General features: G+C 38.8%; 1 protein-coding gene across 10 annotated transcripts in view; it reads right to left on the reverse strand.

The window, feature by feature from the left end:
* Window positions 1-4,311: 4,311 nt before the first annotated feature.
* The window catches only part of LOC117534100 (NMDA receptor synaptonuclear signaling and neuronal migration factor), a 42,787-nt gene continuing 21,867 nt past the window's right edge, over window positions 4,312-25,231 (reverse strand). For 7 of the 10 annotated variants that reach the window (XM_034198150.1, XM_034198147.1, XM_034198151.1 and 4 more), the window contains 9 exons: window positions 23,974-24,054; window positions 17,830-17,960; window positions 16,263-16,346; window positions 16,130-16,163; window positions 15,233-15,303; window positions 14,949-15,028; window positions 12,529-12,631; window positions 8,508-8,583; window positions 4,312-7,367 (listed from right to left, as the gene is read on the reverse strand). In XM_034198150.1, coding sequence (XP_034054041.1) covers window positions 7,270-7,367; window positions 8,508-8,583; window positions 12,529-12,631; window positions 14,949-15,028; window positions 15,233-15,303; window positions 16,130-16,163; window positions 16,263-16,346; window positions 17,830-17,960; window positions 23,974-24,054 — 758 coding nt within the window. In that variant the 3' untranslated portion in view covers window positions 4,312-7,269. The remainder of the gene's footprint in view (window positions 7,368-8,507; window positions 8,584-12,528; window positions 12,632-14,948; window positions 15,029-15,232; window positions 15,304-16,129; window positions 16,164-16,262; window positions 16,347-17,829; window positions 17,961-23,973; window positions 24,055-25,231) is intronic. The other 3 variants (XM_034198152.1, XM_034198154.1, XM_034198149.1) reach the window with 1 other exon arrangement.

Raw genomic sequence — 25,231 nt, forward strand, 5'->3', positions numbered from 1 at the left:
ATCAGAAGTTTAACATTTTACAACTGTGGAAAACAGAACAAACAAACCTTTCAATTATTAGCAGAGAGAAACTAAATTCACTTACTGCTATTGCTGCATTTTTGAGTTATGCTACAACAAGGCTTTAAATATAGAAAGGACTCAATTGAGACTCTTGACATTCCTTATTTAATTAAAGATTTTTCAAGTGTGGATGTAGCTGCAGAGTAGAAATGAACAATGATGAGCCTCATCTCAGTCAGACTTTGTTCACTTCACAATAATAAAGTATGAATGTTAATTTAGAATTTCTAGGCTATAGGAAAAATACATAGGCCTACTCACTTAACATATTATTATCAGATGGGTTATTCTTTTGCCTGTTTGCCTTTTTTAAGCTGTATTTGAAGTGCCTATCTAAGTCTAATCCTCTGACTGGAACACTGGATGTGATGTGGTACGCCTGCAGCACGAGCGAAAAAGCTCAAGTGCTGAACTTGTGTACAGCTTTGCAAATGTCAAATCAACCTTGTTTGAATTCAGATCGTGTGGAGTTTTCTACATGGAATAGAAGGCTGTAGTTTACTGTGATCGTTGCCTTTAGCATTATGCAAGATTAATACAATATCATTATCAAGAAGATATTACTTTAATAAAGCCTGCAGGCTATTTCACACAGACAACTACCCTGAGGAGCAGTGGTGCAAATAAATAAATAAATTACTCGGTGTATTTCACTTTTAGGCTAGGTTTGTGAGAAAATACTGAACCTCTTACTTTGCATGTTTAGAATAATTAAACACAACATAATCAACATATAAAATATCAAGTAATACAAGATTAAGATAAACTATTATACTAATATATTTGGATGACCTAGCCTACTTTGTCTTGCATTAAAAAAATGAATTCGTGCTTGTAACAGAGTATACAAGGTGGAGTTGCTATTTCATAGATGTGTGTATCATCAAGCGGCTGTAGCCTACAGGATATCAAACGCACCCTTCGTAATGAGGCGGGGTATTTAAACCTTCGCGTGTCAGCTGTTGCTGTAACCAAGCCTGCTCTCCGTTAGCTAACATGACGCTGCTGGAAACATGCTAAACAAAGACTGTAAACAGTAGTTCGCTGAGTTAAAGGTCAGCCGAAAACAACCGCACTGTGTTACTACTTGAAGCCTTTATGGAAAAAACATGCATGTTCGCTGCCACGCGTGTTCACCAGTCCTGCTGTGGAGCCAACCTGCCAGAAAACTAACCGGTTAGCAGCAACCTCAACTAACTTCACAGAGGTAATACTGCATTTACTAACATCTGAGATGATGTCTTCTCTCTATTCAGTTGTTGTTTGTGTGTTTTATGCTCTTTTCATCTGTCTCTAAGATTGGCTCCTGCATTTTTATATGTTACACATAATAGGCTACATATCTTGGAGTGGCTGAGCTCAGTTATTTTATAGTGGTTGTTTGGCCTGATGCTCTCATGCTGCTGATTTACATTGTAAAGAAGAAGTGTCATTATTGTTTAAGTGTTGTTCAGCTGAACTGGTTTCATGGCAACCATCGTTGTTTCCTTTGATTTCCAAGGATCAAGTACTCCTACACAGGCTCTGATGGGAAACTCAACAATGGCCATTCTTGGCAATCAGATGCATTCAGCTGAGCATCAAAGCAATACTTCATAATACCATTTAGAATACCTTAATAGCTGATCTCCTGGTTCGTCTTTATTGTATACTGATAGTCACTTGTTGCTAAGCACACTACAAATCATTTCCTATAAGTAGAGATGGCCTCCTTGTAATTTCAATATTTTTAAATTCCTAATTATCTGTTTCTTAGCTTGCTGCTGCATATGAAATAATATATTCAGCTGTGTAAAGACCAGGTTGTATGCATTTGCAGTATATAACAGTCAGTCAACATCAGTGGCTCCCATTTCTCATACAGTAGAGTCGATAAACTCCTGTCGGATTATCTGCTGGTTTTGAAAGGAAGTTTATTATTGTAGCTCTCTTCTGTGCTGAGCGTGGTTTATTGTCATAGTGACTGGGTCACAGCCAAGAAGGAACATATCATCTGTGTTATGTGACTACTCCGTTCCTCGAAATGTTAACTTTTCCTCTTTTTATTCGTCCATAACCCTCACTAGGAGTCCTGATTGTCCAAGGGGCTGTATCGGTTTTTAAGTGGAATAAGAAGGAGGATAAGAAGCAGGGAACTTGAATGCCCTTTTGAATAAGAATTCAATTTATTTGTGCTTACATCGATTGAGACATACGATATGATGACTTACCTTTTTATGTTATTTTCTTAGTGTGTTGTCTTTGACTCATATATACTGTAGGGCCAGTATAGGTAAAGAAAACTCAATTGTGAAGCCAGCGGTGAAGGGTTAATATTTAAGGAGAAAACCAGAGATTAAAGTTGTAAATGAACGCTAACAAAAAAAGACATTCTATCTGATTAATGAAGTAAATGTATGCAACATAACTTACCCTACCATAAAACACAAGTCCTACCAAATGTACCACATTCATCAATGTTAAACTAGGCTTGGCCTTTTCATGCACTCTGCAGTTTGTAGCCTCCGGGGGTTCAATGCTTTTTGACCTTGAAGGACTCAGGAGAACAGCTTAAGATAACACCTGCTTTAAGTTGAATACTTAGTGGGATGCTTGCTTCAATGATGTTTGCGTTAACATAATGTTTTACTTTCTTTATATTCATTATCAATCATCAGATTTTTCTCTGTCATGTTCGTTTCCGCCCCCTCCAAGAAAGAGGTGAAAGGGAAATGTGTAAACCGTTGTGTTGGCGCATGGTGGTCTTTAAAATCAGGAGTTTCGGGGGACTGTGCTGAAAGAATTGCACTTGAATATTAACAAACTGTCTGTGATGTTTGCATATCAAACTTACATTTTACTTCAAGTGGAGAAAGGAAAGAGAGATGGAGGTGGAAAAGCTAAGCAGAGTGTGTGAAAGGCAAGTGCACGGAGATTAGGGATTGAGGGGTTTCTGGGACGGGGAGATAAGGTACTGCAGAAGTACTTCCTCTGGAACAAGACTGCCTTATCTGCAATTCTGCATGCTAATGCTGCTAAGACAAAAAATAATTAGAAATGTGTGTTTTTGTTGACATCTCTTTCTGTTTCCCTGCTATGCTAACTCATTTCTGGCACTGGGGCTGAACTGAGATTTATTCTAGAAAGAACTCTCTGACATGTTTCTCTTCTCGTGATTAAACATATGCCTCTTCTATCTACCTTTCATCGATTCTGCTACCACTTTGCACCAGTCAGGAAGAAGCCACTTGGTAGATGTTGGACTGGGAATACAGTTGAAGTTGCTCTCTTGGCTTTTCCTTTGATCAATAGGCATTGGCCACTTACTGACCATTGTTCGAAGAAGCATTAGATTTGTCTCTATCTATCTATCTATCTATCTATCTATCTATCTATCTATCTATCTATCTATCTATCTATCTATCTATCTATCTATCTATCTATCTATCTATCTATCTATCTATCTATCTGTCTATCTGTCTATCTGTCTATCCGTCTATCCGTCTATCCGTCTATCCGTCTATCCGTCTATCCGTCTATCCGTCTATCCGTCTATCCGTCTATCCGTCTATCCGTCTATCCGTCTATCCGTCTATCTATCCGTCTGTCCATCCGTCTATCTATCCATCTGTCTATCCGTCTATCTGTCTATCCGTCTATCCGTCTATCCATCTATCTATCTATCTATATATCTATCTATCTATCTATCTATCTATCTATCTATCTATCTATCTATCTATCTATCTATCTATCTATCTATCTATCTATCTATCTATCTATCTATCTATCTATCCATCTATCTATCTATCTATCTATCTATCTATCTATCTATCTATCTATCTATCTATCTATCTATCTATCTATCTATCTATCTATCTATCTATCTATCTATCTATCTATCTATCTATCTATCTATCTATCTATTACATGAAAAGAACCATATTCACACTTCTTTTTTAATTGGACCTTAACAGTTTAGTGTAAGATGTTTTCCAATTAAAATGAGATATGTATTGCAGAACAATGGAAAAGGCCTGTTTGTTGGCAGTAGTGAGGTTTTATCAGGTTTTCCCAGCCAAAATGATTCCACATCTCTGTTTGAAATGGGGAAAGGCCAGCACCTCGTTCATTTACAAAGAGTACTAATGATATCTTTTGGCTAATTGGGGGAAATTCTTGAAATACGATTTTTTTCTTAGATTTCCCCGCTGATTTCCCCACCGTGTGAAATGGAATAAAAAGGCAAATAATACAACGCAGACTGGGAAAGACAATTGGACACGTTTGCATCTTTAATTAGATTTCCGGTGAAATGTTGTGGGATTTTTTGCTGAAGAAGAAAATATCAAAGCTCTCTCAAACTCCTGAGTCAGAGTGCTCTTCACATCACGGTCAGTTCAGCCCAAGAAATATAACAGAAAAGGTATTACCATGAATATCTTTATAGACAGTTTCTATGGCATGAGAAAGACATTTTCTGACTTGACTGAATCCATATCATCGCTGCTGGATTTTGAATTAAAAGTATACCATGGAGTTATGTTGAGAAAACCGTTCAGTAGCAGGCTTAATGCTTCTGCTGGAATGAACACGGCTCAATGAAATATGACAGGTGTTTGGCCTTTAAATCTGAAGTGAAAACATGTTCTGCGTGACTCAGGCTGAGAGAGCAATTGTCTGTGCCAGACAAACTGTAGGCTAGCACTGCAATGTCAGAGAGAGAGCACACGCAAATAAAAGCAGAGTTTTGTTAGAAGAGAGCACTCACAGTGAGGCTGGTTGACTTTAACAGAAAAAAAGCCCCCACATAGTGCTCCAAATATGAACACATCCACACAAATAAGGACAAATGGAAATGTGTTTGCCAAACACAGATCAAGAGTATCTGTGTTTGTGAGTTTGTTTGTATGTGTGTGTTATGAAGGGCTTGGGTCAATCTATTAAATAACAAAAATATTATTCCTCATGCACTCTGTAAACGTTCTGCACGCCAATGAATTATGCAGAGACTCAATGACTGGTTTAAAATCCTACTTAGCAAGTGTTGCTCTGCAGCGAGGTTTTCACTGACATTCAGGGGCCGATGTCATTACAGGACTCCGCTGTGATTGGCTGAGCAGTGAGCCGTTGCGTGATTTAGCAATGTCTCCTTGGAACGCTGCCACATTGGTAAAGTTATGGCCGAAATGCAGCAGCGTGTCGTTAGAAATGACAGACACATAACAACTGGGATTGCAGAACTCCATAAGTACAAAAGCTCAATGGACTTTTAAGGACCTTCACAGAAACATGTCAACCTGAGAAATCAAATAAACTGAGTGTTGAGATTTTCTGTGCTTTTTAGAGTGTCACTGTCCCCGTTTCAATGGTGAAGCACATGTATCTTTGCTTTGCTAAAGATAGTTTGACCTCGTGATTTAGTACTGCTTAACTTTATACTATAGAGACTATGAGAGACTTAACGTCCCTTAATCAAGCCCCAAAGTCCTTTGTCACTTGCCATTAAAAAAACTTGATTGTATGCCTGGTAATTGTCATAAGCTGAAACTGAGATACATCTGATGACATCAACAGGGTTATTTTGGCCTGAGTCCCCCACAGACAAGCATACAGATAATGTTTTCACAGACTGAGTTCTTCACAATGGGTAAACTGTCTTTTTATTGGTAAAATCTGTGGACCCCTTTCACATGTCCCGATGTATTGATTTCTTAAATGTCTTTTTGTCCCAGCCCCAGTGTTTCTGTTTGTGTGTATATAAGCAATGTTTTCAGATTTCGGCTTAGTGGCTGCTCTCCACATTTCACCTTCTTTCATGTGAGACCGCTCTGGTCACTCAGGTGGTGTGCTGCCTCAGACACACACACACACACTCTGTGCATATTTCTGGCCTTTTTACCAGCCGACACCTGGCAGGGGCGGCAGGAGGCTGTTAACAGCTTAAACCCCTGGCAGATCTGTTTAATTCAGAGAACTCCGGTCCTCAGACTGGACCTCTGCCCAGTGATATACGAGGTGGCGGAAACTCGTTTGCCTGCCATTAAGATATGCCAAGAGTGTTTGGCAGATAGTGAGAGCAGCTGGCTCCGCTGACAGGGCTATGTGGCTCGGACCTTCTGCAGTAGAGTGGCAGGGATCAATAGGGCGACTCCTCCACTGCAGTGGCAGGAGCTCTTGGATGGCTGTTACATCCCTCTTGACATCATGAATCATGCTAAACTGTATTTGCGTATGTGTGTGACAGGAAGAGAGAGAAATGGCAAGTGAAGGTGATGAACATTTTTGCTTTAACAGAGGAGCAGAAAGAGAAATACACACAACATCTTCATGTTTTTTTTTTTACATGGAAAATACTCACACACTCTCTCTCACAAAATCAGCACTTTTTTTTCCCTACTTTTTTTTTTTTTTAACCAAAACATGAAGCTCAATTCCTCAAACTGAAGATACATTTCCAGAGAGGTAATACATTCATTCCAAGCAATGGTGATGAAGATTACAATATCTTGATAGAATGGACAAACAGATGAAGTACTTCATGGCTAAAACCTGAGTTATTCCAAAGTATTTCCATATGAAACTGCACAACAATGCACATCGAAAATAAATTATGCATCATTATTCTCATATAGAGTATTATTTGCATGACTAAAGCTATGCTACTATATTCATGTGGTATATACACACATCGACACATGGATTATTTATGTATATGTTTGTCTCGGGGTCTGAGAGGTCCAGTCTAATCACAGAACCACATTATGGCAGAATGAGATTTTGCTGAAGCCCATACGCCTCCGAAAATGTCTTTTTGCGATAGAGGGGTGACTAAAATGACCTTTTTTTTATTATTTGATTTTTTGTTTCTCCTTTGCCTTCAAGATGCAAATGGAGTTGGTGACTAAGACTTGGACAGCCCAGTTTTCTCTGATCTTTCCTCATTTTTTTTCTTTTGTGTATTTTTTCGGCCCTTTTTGTTAGTCTTTGATCCTTACTCTGATAACGAGGAGGAGCTGAGGCACAGCATAATTGAGTTTGTCTTCAGCCTCCTCAATCCTGCCTGCCTTCACATCCTCCTCTTCTCCCAGTCCTCTCCAGGATGAAAGCAGGTATGAGTGTTTAAATTTGTCGGGTCGAGTGCTATAGTTGAGCAAATGTTCAGTCATTGGATCGCTTTTGGACGGGTTCCTGGGGGGCTCCGCTGCGCCCATTATCCAGGTTTCTTCGTCACAAAAATTCCTCATAGTCCAAGACTTTGGAGTGCTGGCGGGTCTTCCAGAGCCGGTAGAGGCGGAAGTCGAAGTACAGCTCGATCAGCTCTTTGCCTTGATTGGTAAACGAGACAGGAACATAATTATTCAACCATTAAGAGAGCATATCACTTTTTTGTTTTACAATTTTCCATATAATTTCACTAAGACCTCAAATTCCTTGTCATGGATTTTCTTGGTCAACTTATTTTAAAAGTAGTTAATTCTGCGGACCTTGAACACATTCTACTACAAGTGTGTTTTCTAATCCTGATAAATTGGTTATTCTATAATGGTTTGGGTTCAAAGTTTGCACTGAAAACCCATGAAAGAAAGGATCATTTGCATTCATGTAAATTGTTGTTGCTGAATCCAAATACTCCAATCGTTTTTTACAAGACCAAGAGTATTTTTAAATTGATATCTCGCATATTTATTTACTTTACCTCAACAACATTTTAATTATGACTAGTATTAAAATAGTCCTATCATGTCTTGAAATGATTTTGTCCTGCACACAAAATGGTGTCCCACAGATCTTGCTAAATGTAGCTTTAGAGCTGAAAAAAACACAACCATGACATTTTGACTATACTGTTAGGAGGATCATTTATTATTGTATCATATTTGTCTCTAACCTTAAGATATTGGGATAGTATTCATTGCAGATGGGTTACAACATTTAAGATGTTAATTCACAAGTTTCTGAAAATATCCTATAGGATTTTGAAAGGTCAAAAAATCCATGACATAAACTGGGATGTCCGGAACTGACCCTTTCCCTAATCTAAACTAAGGTCAGTGCGTGCCCAACTAACTACAACCATACAAACATGTATCATGCTTCAGTTGCTATGGACAGCTAGCCTTTGCAAATACATAGAATATCAACAATTTGCAACTGTCCAGATATATTAAAGAACATTTCTTAATATTGATAAGAAACAAAACTCTGGTGGCAATAAGGTTGGTGGTCGTCATTGGGAATAACTGAGTCTATGACTTGGATCTTTTGCATTTTCAAACGTCTTATCAAAGCAAAGTTCATGTTTTTGAAAAATGGAGAAGCTGTTTGAGTAAATTCCTCCTCTACATGTTAATGATAGACAGCGATTTGTCTTTCATACACGCTTCATGTGTGTATTCGTTTGAGAAATCACAATGCCCGTGCGGGTCTGTTTGATGTGTGTGTCGGGGTGTTTTGTTCATACCCACCCTGAGCAGACAGCTCCAGCGGCGACCCGAACTCTACAGAATAAGGCCTCATCAGATTCTTCAGTTTCTGAAACAGCTGTTGGGACGAGATAAGGAAGCAAACAGCAATTAATCCCACTGGGAAGCCTGCATCTTCATACACAACACACACTCAGACACAAACATAACAACACACTCAAGAACGGCTATGAATCCTGCTCATTACCGCCAAAGAGACGTGCACATTCTCGAGCAGGTAACAAGGAGGTATAAACCGCAAAAGCATATAACCGCTGTGCAGAATTCTGATTCTGCTTTTCCGTGAAACAGCAGAGCTTCTAAAAGGTTACAGAAGTACCTCATTATCCTATTCATGTTCAGGAAGAAATTAAACGAAAATATTCAAATCAAAGCTTGAACTTATCTGTAAATTAGAGGGATTTGTTGGCTGATAAGTGTTTTTTCCAATACCACAATATTAAATGCAGCATTTAAAAAATGAATGGAGAACACTGACTGCTTCCTGCTATTCAGATGTGAGAATTTGTAGATTTTTCTCAGTGTAGATGAAATATTCTGGAACTGTTGGAACAAGCATATAAAGACTTTGATGGCAATATAATATTTTTTCCTTATTCAGTCAAATAAATCAATTGCAGCCCTAATTACATAATGACAGTTTGATTGGAGCATTACAGTGATTTGGGGTTTCTCAGTAATCTATTCTGCAGTTTCTCACAGACACGTGCACATTAAAAATTGAAGCTGACTGATTTCTTGCTCCAATTTGTTCACGTGGAATACCCCTCTGTCAAATAAATCAAAGGGCCACATGCGCTTTTCTTTTTCACTTTGTGATGTCAAAATGGAGGTGGCGATGAAAAGAGCAGCTTTCATTCCTCCGTGTTTGCAGTCCTTTGAAAAAGTTAAAAGAAGATGGCTTCATGCCAGATGTGGCGGAGAGAATGTTTGGGGAGACGCAGGCGGTGTGCCGAGTCTGTAGTGCAGAGAGCTGGAGGCAAAAAACAAATATCTCATGCACTTCGAGGGTGGGACGCCGATATTTTTTACATTTGTTGCTGTTTTTTAGTGTCATGTTTGCTTTTCATGCAAGAAATGTTGTTGTGCTTGGACCCTATTAATGTTGGGTTGTTTCCTGTCTGTCCTCTGAGGCTATTGTTGCCAGGACTGAGGCAGAATTTGTGCTGACAAAACAACATGCTTAAACAACTCTGAATGAGAAAAGTAGGTCAGACTGCCTGGCTGACCTGTTCCCCTGCTGCTCTACTCCAGCCTATGTTTTCATCCTCAACGCTGTGTCTCAAAACTGACAAACCCTAAGTGCTGTGGTGTTAGAAACTGAAAAGCAGCCTTCTCCACATTTCACAGAGTTATAACTGTGGTTTTCTTTACTACAGAGCATAAGCATTTCACCCCTCCCCTAATATCAGCAAATTGGAGCTCCTTTTAATGTTCAGAACTGCGGCAAATGTTCATTTCTTAGATTAAATGACATTCATATCAATGAAAGAACCCCAAAACAAGACAATATTATATTGGAAATGATTATAATTACAAAATCAGCTCTTGCTGTAATGAACAGGCTAGACCCCTTTGGTATTTGCTGAGTCATTTGTATTAATCATGAATAAACTAATATGTTTTCAAACAGGGAGGGGGTAGTTTAATTTACTTCTCTATTAAAGTCAGCCCGGACTATTATGCCTTCAGGATGCATGTCTGTATTAACAGCATACGCTTAAATACATATCAATTGTTATAGCCAATCAAGAAGCACAACTGCAGATAGTGACATGCAGCATGTGAATATACAGCGAGTGAGTGTGTGTGAAATTGCAGTATGTTTTGAAATCTCCTCTCAAGCAGCTTGAGCACATCATGTGTGTTGAAGACAACCTCTTGGTTATTATTTAAGTCATGTACGGCGACGTGGTGTTTGCAAGCCATTGGTTTATGCTGTCTGTAGTTAATCATTTGGCATTGATCCTTCCTGTTTCAAAATGTATACAACAGGGACCCAATCTGACTCCATTTATGCTTTGGCAGACAGAGCGGCTGGGAGTGATGTTCTCTGTTGATGATGGGCTTTTCTATGGCTGGTTATATGATTAAGAAAGTAAAGAAAATACTAAATGTTAGAGAAAAACGGTATATGACCAAAAGATAATTGAGAAATATCACTACTCTTGAAGTTTAAAGACTTTCTTGGAGTTTGGATGCTGTTTAGCACATCAAATGTATACTACTAAAGGGACCACACTTTTCCCCATATAGTGTATAATGGAGAATATGTTTGATTAAAAACACTTGTGTCTCTAGTAAAATCACTTTGTAATTGTATGAGTGTACTCTAGGGAGGTATAAACAAATACTCATTAACTGTAGTTTAGATTACATTTAGCCTCCAGCGTGAGAAAATATCACTTTGAGATCTTGGGACCAAGCTTTGAGTAAAATATGAATCACACCAATATTGTTGTTTTGGAATTGAAGCTTTGTTGAGGCAGGTGCCTGTGTTTGTCTGCAGGGGGGGAGATGTCACTCTGCACACTGTACTGCAGACTTCCAGACTCTCCATCTACCCCAGAGAGACCCACTTTATATAACAAAGTATTTTGGCAGACATGACTGGAACAGACAGCTAGGTCAGACAAACCCCGCTAGCTATGTCGTTCCTCTGTGTGTCTGCCAGTTTGTTTGTCTGCTTTGATTTCGATTTTTTGGTTGTGTCTTACTGTTTGTTCCTGTCAGGTAGAGAGAGGTGCATCATTACTCAGCCTGTGTGCTTCATCCAGTAACATCACACAGAGTGAGGTAATAGTCCCACATGTTGAGGAAGAAAGAGCTAGAAACGGAGGCAGCCGGGATGAACGTGTGGTGTTTATCAGACTAACGCGACGCTATGAAAATAAATATGAAAGCACAGGGCAGCAAACAGAAAAACTAGCGGTGGAGAACAAAGCGAGGCACGAGCGAGCACAAGGAAGCGCTCACTTTAATGATAGGAGACAGGGAACAAAACGTCTATACACCTCGGGCAGCCTAATGTATTAAATCAGTTTGCGTGGCACATAAATCTGACGTTTTGAACACGTAAATCAACCTTGTTATGAATGAATTGCCAAATCTACTCTACTTGGGCCACGGTGTGTACGCCACCAGCACAGGAAGTAATGAATTGTTGGGAATCGGATTTCACCGCTGTTGAACATTGTCTGCCTGTATCCTCCAGAGAAACTGTGTTTACATTCTTTCATTCAATGTGGGATAAAGGTGTCTCACTAAATATGTGATTACTTTACTAAGTCATTTTGTTTACCACATTCCTGCAATGTGATAAAAGACAATTGGTAGTGCAACTGGCTTGCTGCATGTGCATTACTGAGAAGTAATGAAATGAGAAACCACAATGGCCTTCATTTAGCTTTCTTTGAACAAACACAAACAGCCTTAGCCGACCTTACTTGCGGTCTTTATGTAATATCTACATAGACCTGCCATGTTGTTATAGTTTCGATGCGCTATGCATTAGCTTCAGCAGATAACTGCTATGCCACTTGCAAAGCTACTGCAACTTAAACACTGGAGCAAAACCAGTCCATAGCTGACATGTGTGTTCATTTTTAAATGACATTAGTATCTTCTGTGAAATACTCTTTGTTTGAGAGTAGCGATTTATCATAATTGTAAGATTACAGTGTTATTTGGACAACATACATGTCCTAATATAAATATAGCATTGGGACTTTTTGTTTGTCAAAATCTGGTTGCATCTTTTCATAAATGTAATCACTCTTTTTGTACTATTACTGACTTTTATATATTTTCGTTTTAGGGAATTGATTTGACCACTAAAATCGTGAAGTAACATTTTTATCATGGCGACACCAAATGTCACCATCTTTTCTGTAAACTAAACGTCCTCTGGCCTGAGATGTAATTAGGGTAAAGTAGAGCTTTTGTGTTATAGGTTGTGAAAGTGTGTGTGATGGTGTGTCTTCTTGCGTCAGCGTCTGTTTACCTTCTCTCCGTTGGGGTTGCCCAGGACGTAGCATCCCATTATGTGGATGAGGTTGGGTTCTGGGTTGACTTTGCTCATGAAGCGACTAAGCCTCCTCCAGAATCTGAACAAAAACAAAGACGTCAGTTATCACTCTTACCAACCGTTCCCATGGAATTAAATGCGAAAAATGACCTTTAAAAAATGATTAGCTCGCGTCAAGCACATCTTTGGTGATTAACCACTTGATTTAGCAAAGAACAGGAAGTGAGGCTTGTGTTTTATATCTCTAAACCATCAACTATTCAAAGATGCCCCCCCCCCCGCCCCCCCATGGGAGACGCTCTGAAAGATTCTCAATTGTTCATGAATGACAAACAATTGAAGGTTGAATCATCCCAGTGGAACATCTTCGATTTAAGTCAAGTGGAAGAGCAGAAATATTATTTATATTCTGAAAATGGAGAAAAGAGCATTTACATAAGTCATTTGCATCAGGATCTTCAATCATTTGAAGGCCTAAAATGAGAGACTTCTTTAGTGAGCTGGTTTCTCTTCACAAAATACATTTTTATATGATGGAGCCCTTTTTGTGATATTTGATGGATTAGGACTCAATGAGAGGGCAGCTAAGCTATCTTAATGATAAATACCTCCCTACATTGTCTTACTCTGGCTTCTTGAGGTATGGCTCACTACAGCAGATAACTTGTTTTAATCTCTTATACTCTATGTAGGCAAGGCAAGTTTATTTATATAGCACCTTTCAACACAAGGCAATTCAAGGTGCTTTACAAAAATGAAAGACATTCAGACAAAGGCATTTCAAAACAGTAAAAGATAATAAAATAAACATTAAAAGAAAAAATGCATGAATAAAAAGTACATGAATAAAAAGTTACAGTGCATTAAGATATGAATAGTTCACACAGAAGTTCCACTTTACTGATGAACACAACGGCTCAGTTTCAATTCAAATTAAAAGCAGCGACAAAAAGATAAGTCTTCAGTATGTATGCATTCTCTCTCTCATGCCAATCACCTGCATGTCGTCTTCACCATATCTACTGTATAAACCACATTCTTGCCTTGTCTTTTGTCTGGCACCTCTACCTTCAGATAGCATACTTCTCCAGATATACCCAGCATCTCTCCTTTGCAAATGTCCAAACCATCTCAATCTGGCCTCTCACTTTGTCTCCAAACCGTCTAACCTGATCTGTCCCTCTAATATACTCGATCTTAATCCTGTCAGTCCTCGTCAATTCCAAACCAAAAGCATAGCATCTTCAACTCTGCCACCTCCAGATTAGGGCTGAACGATTCATCGATTTTAAATCGAAATCGCGATTTTTAAATGATGCAATTATCAAATTGCAAAGCCTGCTTTTTTAAAAAGTGTTTTTGTTCTTCTTGTGTGTCAGTCATCCACACCAATCAGAAGTGCTGTGCTCCACATGTACCAGTCATTGTTAACCAATCAGAAGTGGCCCATGATAGCAGGTGATAGACAGATTGATCCAATCACCTGCCAAGTATTTTTGAAATACTTTTCCAAATGGCTTCCAATGGAGCTCTCCTACTGTAGGTGGTTTGGTGAAACAAACCATCTGAGTCAGGTTAGTAATGCTCCATCACATGTTTTACATCTATTACAGGGTGAATCTTAAACTGAAGCTTGACTTTAAAGCAACCCAACGGAAGTTTCATGTAAGTTTGGTTCTTTCACTCGTAGCTCGGGCTGCCTGCCTGATCTCCTCCGTCAGCCTGTCCATCACCATTGTAAGCAAGTAAGGGCTCAGTGCTGATACTTGATGTAGTCCCACCTCCACCTTGAAATCATCTGTCACTTCTATACTGCACAGCTCACCATACCTTTGCACATATCGTGCTCCAGTCTTAAAAACTTCTCTGCTCCTCTTGACTTCTCTTTCAGAGCCTTCTCATATGCTTTCTCTAAGTCCACAAGGAGACCATAGAAATCATTCTGACCTCTACTGATCTTCCCCTTTAACATTCTTGAATCGATCATAGCTTAAGTAGTGCTCTTTCCTAGCTTGCAACCATACTGATGTTCATTGGTCATCACCTCGCCTCTAAACATAACTTCTACAACTCCTTGACACAACGCGATCCACTTCAAACCTCTGTAATTACATCTGTTCTAGTAAATGGCTTTGTTTAGTTTTTGAATGTCTTGTAAGGTATCATCACATGTCAGTGCTTGGGCATTGGAAGGAACGGTGTTAGCCAAAGGCAAAGTAAAGGACAGAATGGAGTTGAACACAAATCACCTCAGAGTAGAAAGCTAAAGTGACAAAGCAAAAATGTCACCTTGCTGCCTCCCACTTTAAAATGCTAGCCCACAAATGTAAAATAGCTCTCAGCAAAGCGTATCAGAGATGGAGAGAAAATGTTATATAAACCCAGTGGTAACTTACTGGCTCATGTCCTCTTCCTTTTCAACCTTCGCAAAAGTTGCCACTTTATTCTTCAGCAAATACAGGTGACCAGGTCCTCCCTAACACACACACACACAAGAATGAAACAAATACATACATCACAACTGGTAGTTTTCTTGATTTATATATAAAAATGGTACCTATTACTTGTCAGTGCACTGCATGAATGTCTTGAATGAACATAACCCCATTTATCACAAATGAATGTACAATTTTACAGGAAATACAGTATTACTTTTATTTAGTGTCTACATGTTCCTTACCTGACAAAAGATGAGCATCCTCCAGAACTTGCTTCCTCTCCTGTAAGCTGTGAGCTTCTTCTCTATTTCCTCTGGGAGAGAGAAAAACCGGTTGTATTGATGTGAACAACAGTGACAGATAGCATAATGAATACAAAAAGAGACAAGTAACAATGTACGGTGAGAGAGGGAGAAATGTTAAGTATACACAAAGGAAACCTCTAGAAGGGTGGGTTCAAGTACAGTAAGACATCACAGCCACTAATGGAATATATGAATTCAACAGTGTTTCAACAGCAAAAAACAGGTCAATAAAAGACAGAAAAATGGAAACCTGATACATTATACATGTGAATTATTCATTAGCATCCTCAAGGCAACAGAGGGTCCTTCTCTGAATGAAGGAATCCATTTTAAAAAACATATTTCGGTAGTGTTGCAGCATGTAAACTGATTCTAAATGAACAGAGCAATTGAGCCACATCCAAGCAAGTTTAAAAGAGATTTATCGCAGGCGAAGCTTAGCCTGTAGCTGTTTAATTGACCTTTAACCCCTACAGAGTGAGTCAGAGTTCAGACTCCGCTCCTCAGGCAAACTGCTGCACGTTCAAGACTAGAGGTGATTGATTTTATAGACTGTTGGTCTTATAAATCTGCTGTGGCTCTATATTTTATAATAAGTGTGTCTTTGTACTTCAACGCATTCTCATGTGTATGAGACAACTATCATTAGTTGGACCCAAAATCATGCGATTGAGAGTTTCATATTTCTTTTTTTCTGTTCTTAGTCATTTTATTATTAGATTATGTGATTTAAGTACATTATGTTATTCATTGTACTCACTGTTGGAATTACATGTTTATTGAATATTTTATTATAAAGGCAGACGCTAAGAGAAAACAAAAATGTGTACTCACCCAAAATGTCATCAAAGGTTGCATGTTCATGGTCCTAAGGAAAAAGAAATGAACACATATAGTTGTTTGTAAAAAGTGTATGCTTGGTATGTCCATATATCTTTAAGCACATGTCCGAGTGTGTTTGACTCACATAGAGGATGGGGATGATGGACGGGTCGTCCCTGCGGATTATAGTGGGAACGTACTCCGCCTTCGGGACTTTAGAAGAGATCAGCTGAAGGTGAAGGAGACGAAGGATGGATTAAGTAGGGTGTGAGAGAAGGAAAGATGGAGAAAATCGAGCATGGGTTCAGAGAAATGAGAGGAAAGGGGAAAGGAGCAAACTTCATCACTCTCATGCCTGCAGGGAATGTACAGCTCTATATATTATTCAGAGTGAGATGGTAGAGAATACATTAAGGGCGTTTAAAATAAATGTACCTTCCTAGGATTAAGCTTATTTTAACATATTTACCTATCAGTATGTAAGTAACCATTTCCTAAAACAGTTCCTAAAACAATTTTTACACAACATTCATAACAACTTAATAAATGATATTGATATCTGTGGCATTCAACCCTCATGGTTTTATTTCACAGTCAACACCATTTCATTTCAACTTTTTCTATCTGTTCTAAATAGATGGCTGCTTGTTTTTTGTTCGATTTTTGTTCTACAGAATGTAAAGCACGTTTTGTGTAGAATTGTGGGGAATGTAGGAATTGATTTATTGCTGCCTTCAAATGGAACCTGTGAGCTCATGGTCGCAAGGTGGGAAGTTGATTGGCTTGGTGTTCAAAGTGGTTACATTGTGAGCAGAGCACTGCCAGGCTAGGGTAACATGGATAGATTGTTAACATGACTGTTAACAATACTGTTGGCATCAAGTCGAGCTCACAAGTGGGTAATGTAAGGCAGGAAATATAAAGGCTTAGTGACAACTTGGGAATATTAAAGGTCCCCTATTATACTGTTTTTCATCAATATATAACAGGTCTCAGATATATACAAACATGTCTCTGAAGTGTTTTGCTCCAAATACCAAACAGATCATTGTAGCATCCCATAATCCCCTCTGTTTCAGCCCTGTTTCCAAAGTGCTGATTCTCTGTCTGTTACTTTAGATGAAAATAAGGAGCCACTCCCCACGCCCCTGAGAGAGATTTGGTTAAAAAGAACACAATGGTGCTTTAGGAGGAGATTCAGGTGATAAGGTGGGCGGGGTTACCTTGGTTGCTGATTGGCTAATGGTTACACAAGCCAAAAAATCGTTATGACATCATAAAGTGGCCAAAATCTGATCAGCTCATTTTCAGACATGTTTTTATATAAATGGATCGGGACAAAAAGTGAGTAAAATCTTTGTTTCTGAAACTTTCATAGTCTCTTTACAAAGAGGGGACACATGTTTATGTATACAAGACATGAAAAAGTGGATTTTGCATAGGGGACCTTTAACACTTTCCTCAAGAATCAGTTGTTGACTGAAATTTGAATTCATCCACAGAAATGTTACTTCAATTTCTGAAAAGAGCAGCATACTTCTCTCTTTGGGCTTTCATTAAATGTGCAGGTGCAAGGTTGTACATACAAGAGGGGGGATGTGGACCCTCCTTGCTCTTTTACTTTGATTTTGAACATTTTTAAAGTTATTTCCCTTGTAAGTCTGCCAACTTTAAGTGTGATTCGAAATTGTTGTTAAATACTGATCTCTCACCATGATTTTGGGAGGTACAAAGTCGTCTCCTTCGCAGGCCAGCCGCTCCATCTCCCTCTCCTCCTCCCAGTCTAAATTATCGTCTTGGCCTCCTTCATCTAAAGTACCACAGGATGCCTGCAGGTCTCCGCCTGGAAGAGAATAATACCACACCTGTGAGCAAGAACACTAAAGATAATAGGTTTTAGGTAGGAGTGTTCTTGAGAGGCAAGAAAGGTGACAGAGAAATAGAAGAATCTGGGAGTGAAAGGACGTGTCCAGGAAGTGGAGAGGAGTGATTGCGGAGGAGAGGAAACAGGATGGAGTTGGTAATAATGGTGGGGACATAAAAGAATGACAGATGAAGGAGACCGCTGGCAGGAGGAGAAAGAGGAGGATAGTGAGTGAGCAGGACTTCAGCTAACAAGAAAAGAAACAACTAAGTTCAGAGGGCAGCACTTCTAGGAAGGAAAGGAGTTGTATCAAAATGTGCTTCTTTGAAATGTAATCGTAATGTGTACTATATTTTAATTTTTAATGTTGTAAAAACACCAACTGAGTAGTACTTTAATGAGTTAACGTCACTCACAATTGTCAAATATAATCACTTCACTTTCAGAAATAAGAAACATGAATGGACTCATTAGATTTAGGTTGGAATAATGCATAATAATCCAGCATTATTCCACATCTGTTCAAAAACCATTTAGAATCTTAAACAAATCTTAAAAACTAGTAATTTCAAACAATATGCTGAAGATTTTCTAATCCAAAAATATGTTTACTTTAAATGTATATTTAGTATACCCTTAGCCTGTTTGTTTTATAATTTGTAGACAGCTACTTTTGTGTAGCCTGTAAACCTTTAGGTTGTATTTGTACTGTAATCAGGGCATCCTTGTATATCAATGAGTGGCAGAGATACTCATTAGCATATTAGCTTGTCATTCAATTAACCTCTGGTGGGCCTCAGTATAACCTTGTAAAATCGTGTAAGACAGCTGTTGAATTATTTCCTCGAAGGAGATTTATTAATGTGAGGACAAACTGGTCGTTTGCTTGTGCCACAAACCTGAAACCAATAGAACAGCTGTATAAGAGGGCTATCAAGGTGTTTGACAGAAAGCCTTATTCATACCACCACTTCCTTGATAAACACAATTTCTTGAGTTTTGACGATTGTAAGTCTTTTAAAAGTATGTGCTGTTTTTATAAATGTTTACATGGACTGGCCCCCCACCCCCCCCTTAGGGGAATTAATCCACAAAAAACACACTGGACGCTGCACTAAGAAACCAGAGGAGACTGTGAGGTCCACCGTAGACCGACCACTTTTGGACAAAATGTCCTCTCCATTAAAGGCAGCTCATTGTGGAATAGCCTCCCAACTGAGACACAGGATTGTCCCACTCTCAACAGTTTTAAAGGTCAACTAAAAGAATGGTTGAGAAACAGACAGACGTGCAATCACCGCTAAATGCACTTTAAAACTGGGGTTTCTCCTCTTGCACTTTATGTAGCTCTTTTATCTTCTCTTGCTCTTTATATGTCGTTGCTGCTATATTCTACCATGTCATAAATACTTGTGTGTGCTGCTCTTGCTCTTTTGCCTTTTTGCATATCATGTATTTAGCTTTTGCTATGTTTGTAAAATGTAATCTTCTTAAATGTTTTATGTGAGGGACTGCGGATGGAAAGGAGCTCAAAGCTAAATCTGGCACAGTTACGCTTAACACATTTTAATGTTTTAAGTGTTCATTACTGTGCAGTTGTATTAATAACGATGCTCATTGACTGATTTTGACTGAACCGAGCACAGTGATCGTTCACGATGTTTGTTACACCTGTGCTTCTCCTGCTATGAAATTATTCTGATTGGTAACTAGAGACGCTATCTATGCTTTTGCCAAAACGTCATTGAAAAACTCAGTTATTTGACCACGCGAAGAACACAGGTTGTGTCTACTGCTGCCTTGATGAGTTAGTTTGTTTATGTTATTGTGTGAATTTAGTGAATCCGAACTAACAGACAACTATACAAACAAATGAAATGATTGGAGCAGTAGAACAGCTGTTTTTGTTCAACAAGGTTTAGCTTTTGCCTTGGCACAATCATGGCTGGATACAACAGCTTCCCCTCGTTGTTGCAAATGGCTGTCTGAAAGCAAGGTGAAGCGTAGAAAATAGTCTAAATGTTGCCTATGCGCTTAAACAGATTCGGATAATTTTGCGGTGGGTCTATTTTAGGAAGCTAAAATATGTTTTTGCTTGTGCCCCATTTCACATCAGTACATTGCATAGCTGGACAAAGTATTTTAATTTACTTATAGACATATAGATGCTTTCTTGATGTTCATAACCACTAAATAGACAGTCCTACAGAGCAGGTGTTCGTTAAATCTGAGCTGTCAGTATTTCTTTGATCCGTGGATAGCTGATGTGATGCATGCAGTTTTGACTTAGTATTTATTTACAGTTTAACATTCTTAGGGTCAATGCATGCATAGTAAAAGTGTTGTTGCCGATAATTGCTATTTATATTCAAGTGCCATGTTCCATTGCTGTAGTTTAATTACAATGTGAGCACTACGTTTATGATTGTCATATATTTGTGTTATATATATTTGCTGCTCACAGTGTTGTCCTTGAGGTTTTTTATTAATAATATACATTTGTTTGTATTTAGCATTATAGAAAACAACCTCAAAATAGTAATTGGCCATTATGTTATATGAGGATATTTTGAAAACAAAAATGTACTTTTATGCTCGTATCAGCCTTAAAGAATAAGTTTCAGCCCAACTGTAGTCAAAGTATTTTGACAATAGGTTTTGTGAAGCAGCTAATAAAGAACATTGCAGAGGTACCAAGAGGGACATATCCTTCTCAAGAAAGTAAAGAATGAAAAAAGAGAAAATAACAAGCGAAATCGATGATTAATGTCACTCCTCCAGAGAACAATACCTTTCCCTCAGGAAACAGGGAAGAATGAGGCATCAGCTACACCATCAGACTGTCATCAACAGTTCATTTATCTTTCTCACACTCTAAAACACAGAAACACTGAAGATGGAAGGTGGAGAAAAACATAAAACCACAGACACCAACATAGACAAACATCACCTTCAATCAGTGTGGGTTGAAACTCGCATTTATAAGCCCTTTAGATACACTTAGACACACTTTGACACACGTTCCTTGCCTTGACATTTGTACCAGCGGACACACTCGGACTGAGACGCACACTCCAGTTCGAAAGACATACTCACAGATATAGAGAGAGCATCACAAAGTTGAAGAAAGACCCACGGTCAAAGGGAGACAGATGGACAGGGTCAGAGTCAACAGCAGGGACAGTTGGTGTGTACGTGTGATGGAGGGTTTTCTGTGTAAGTGTCTTTGGATTTGTTATGTGTGTGTTAACTGTTCTGTCAAAACACGGAGCTGAGCTGTAAAACCGTGATGACAAAATGTCACCTTACAGTTTACTGTCAAATCCCAAGTCCTGTTTGTACACACTTGATGAAAAGTAGCTTTAACCTTCAAGTACCTAAATCACCATTGAAAACACTGACAACCAGAATGACTCCCGGAGAGTACAGACCTCTTCAAAGGCAGTTGCCTTAAGTGAAAAATGTCATGTTTCCACTGTGTGATTCAGAACTACATAATAACTGGGTTCCTCTTAGGCCATTGTACTTCCTTCAACCAAGTTTAATGAAAATTGGGACAGTTGTTTTTCCACAATCCTGCTGACAAAGAAATCAAATCAAATTTTATTTGTAGAGCACATTTAAAAACGATTTTGGTCGAGCCAAAGTGCTGTACATGTAATTTAAACACATAAAAAACACATTATATCACAATAAAAGACAATAAATCACAACAGATAAAGCAACACATGGAACAGTCAGGAGTCGTGACCCCACTCTAACTAGAAGGCCAGAGAGAAGTAGTGTGTCTTCAGTGTGGATTTAAAAGCCCCTAGGGTCTGGGCCGACCTCACATGGAGGGGAAGAGTTTTCCAGAGCCTGGGGCCAGCTGCTGCGAAGGCTCGGTGCCCTCGGGTTTTAAGCCTGGTCTTAGGTACTACCAGCAGCAGCTGGTCAGCAGATCTTAAGGCTCTGCCTGGGGTGTAGCGCTGGAGGAGTTCAGCTATATAGGCCGGAGCCAACCCATTTAGTGCTTTAAAAACAACTAAAAGGATTTTTAAATCAATTCTGAACCGGACTGGAAGCCAGTGTAGTGAGGCCAGAATTGGGGTGATGTGGTCACGCTTTTTGTGGCCAGTCAGGAGACGTGCAGCTGCGTTTTGGACTAGCTGCAGGCGTTTAATTGATGCCTGGTCCATACCCACATACAATAGTTACAATAGTCCAGTCTTGAGGTCACAAAGGCGTTAATAACGCTTTCCAGGTCTTTAAAAGATAAATACGACTTGGTTTTGGCCAATAGTTTTATTTAAAAAAAGCAGGATTTTACTACGGTGCTGACCTGCTTGTCGAATTTAAAAGTGCTATTGAAGGTCACTCCAAGGTTCATGACAGAGGGGAGGATGTTTTTACTTAGGGAGCCCAGAATATCAACCGGAGAGGCTGGAGGTTGGGGTCCAAAAAAGATGACCTCGGTCTTACTCTCATTGAGGTTGAGGACGTTTTTGCTCAGCCAGGAAACCAACAAACCAAACCAAAAACATAACCTTCTTGACCCGGGTAGATTCACATCGGCAATTTTAGTAGGGCAATTATTTCACTGTTGAGTGTTTTGGGATTTTAAGATTTTACATTTGCTGAGGGAGGAAGTAAAAAAAGAAATAACTTTTGTGGTATCCTGAACATAAGAAAATAAGTACAATTTGTTTTGCCTATTGATGCATCCAAAATTAGGATTTTTCCCAATCTGGAAATATTTAAAAAAGGTTCATGTAGAATATACATTTGTACTTACTTGTACTTGGGAAGTTACTAAATACATTTGCTCAAGTACTGCACTAAAGTACCATTTTGAGATACTTGTACTTGACTCGAGTATTTCCATTGTATGCTACTTTGTACTTCTACTCCAATACACTTCAGAAGTAAATCGTGTACTTTTACTCCACTACTTTTATTTTGTACCTTTTAGTTACTTTGCAGATTTGGATGAATGATGATAAATATAAACCACACTTAAATCAGACTTTAGTTAAACCTGGAGTAAATTCACAAGCTACCTGCAGTATACAGAGTCATTAAAACTAGCCGCACCTTTACCAGCTTTGAGAACATTTGAATGCATCAATAATTATAATCAAAACATATAATATACATTATTCTGAAATGGACCAATCTGCATAATGAGTTCTTTTATTTTTGGTAATTTAAGTTAATTTTGATGTTAATACTTTTATACTTTTACTTGAGTAATCTTTTGAATGCAGGACTTTTAGTTGTAACAGAGTATCCCTACACTCTGGTACTTCTACTTTTACTCAACTACACAATCTGAGTATTTCTCCCACCTCTGTTACTAAGTATTATACTGTACTTTGGATTACTTTTGACAGCTTGACCATTATTTGAGACTAGAGTTGATCTGGCCTCATTCCATCGGTCGGTTCATATATCAAAGTGCTGATTACCACATCATTTTCAGAGCTGACACATGCTATTAAGTGGCTTTCAACAATGTATGAGCCACCTGTGTATGGAATAAATTAAGGACAAAAGTACTGAGCAAGCACAAAGCAAATTGAAGTTGTAATCGATATGTCAGTTGTGATGTGAGGGCATGAAGGGTCATGGGCTATTATTAATAATAACTGCACACCTTTTACATTGTTTAAAATGCAGCAGCTGCAGCAGTTTTGGTGGATTATTAACACTTTAAAGGACATGTCTGTATCTTGCACTCATTGTAATAGTTAGAGAAGGAGTGTGACTGAAGTAGTCTGGAATATTAAAAAAGGCCAGGTCTTAACAGTGGAGGACAATTTGAAGGGAAATGAAAACTGGTAACTTAACTAGACGAGACGCAACAGACACTGGTTTACACACATGTAACACGTGATTTGGTTACTTCAGAGTTAAAGCCTGCTTCCAAGTGTTTAAATCGCACCATTTTTGCTCCACTGTGTGTGTCAGCGTCTGTGTGTAGATGGACGTGTGTTAGTACGTGTTAACTCACTGTCATGCTGAGAGTCATTCTTGACAGGGGTGGGGTCACTCCAGGAGCGGCTGAAACTCTTCGATCTACGCTCAGCGAATGCTAGTACAGGCGGGGAGAGATTGTCACACACACACACGCACTGAACAACCCGCAAAATGACCTTTTTTCCATACACACTCACCACCTAAAACACATACGTGAACACACGGAAGCAGCTCACATATATTGTGTACAAACGATGTCACCCCATCTCGGCACAAACAAACACCTGCATGTTTAAACAAACATACACATACAGTATGCTGACAAACTATAACACCATAAAAGATCCTGCTTCTTATCTTAAGGATGGATTTCAAGGTCTGCTTTTGTCTCCAAGATTTACTGAGCCTCGATAGAATCAGCTTTGCTTTGAAGAGTAATCACTGTGCTCTTGGAATATTTGTAGACTACTTTAAAGTGTTTGCCTCAAGGCGGCATTTAGCTGCTGACAACAATTTGTTCTATTCAAGTATAACAATCTTTTCATTAGCTAGAAACATTCATAAGGTCAACTTTAAGGCCTTTTTTAAAACGTTGATATTTCAGTGTTGCTTTTAGAAAAAGCTGTTTATCAAATCAAAACATGATTTCCTGTTTTGTGACACAATAACTCTTAGACTTTAGATTTTTATCAAAACTAGATGATTCTGTGATGATTTCACTTAATCAGCAATGCAGCATTGGGACCTTATTCTCTGAAATTGCGTTGAATAAGAAAATTGCTCCAGGAGAAGTAGTTCCTCCTCACAGCAGGGTTGCTTCTTGAGATTTAGGATTAAATAAACGTCTACTCTATAGGGCAACATGTAACACTGAGTTACAATCATAGGTGACACATTTGGGTTATAATTGGGTTCAGGCTTGTCTGCTAAAACATATTTTTTTCCGCATTACAAAATAATGGCCTTCACGCCTGACATCATCATAGGCCACTGTGACACATTTCCACTGTGACCTATAACGATGGACAAGGAACATCTTGTTAACATTCATAGTGCTTTGACATTTGGCACATGTTTGGCACATGCTGTATAATCTTAGCACGTGTACTCTCCCTAAGTTACTTGTAATAATGATGCATCTTAATTTGACACAAGTAAAAAAATAAGCAATGTTTGTATTTGCTGGAGCATAGATTTATAGTTGATTTTACTTTGTCCACTCCTTACCCATTTTATCTCCATTACATTTGTAAGATGCCTCCTAAAATGACGCTCAAACTGTTACTGAAGCC

The sequence above is a fragment of the Gymnodraco acuticeps genome, unplaced genomic scaffold (genome assembly GCF_902827175.1).
Source record: "Gymnodraco acuticeps unplaced genomic scaffold, fGymAcu1.1, whole genome shotgun sequence".
NCBI lineage: Eukaryota > Metazoa > Chordata > Actinopteri > Perciformes > Bathydraconidae > Gymnodraco > Gymnodraco acuticeps.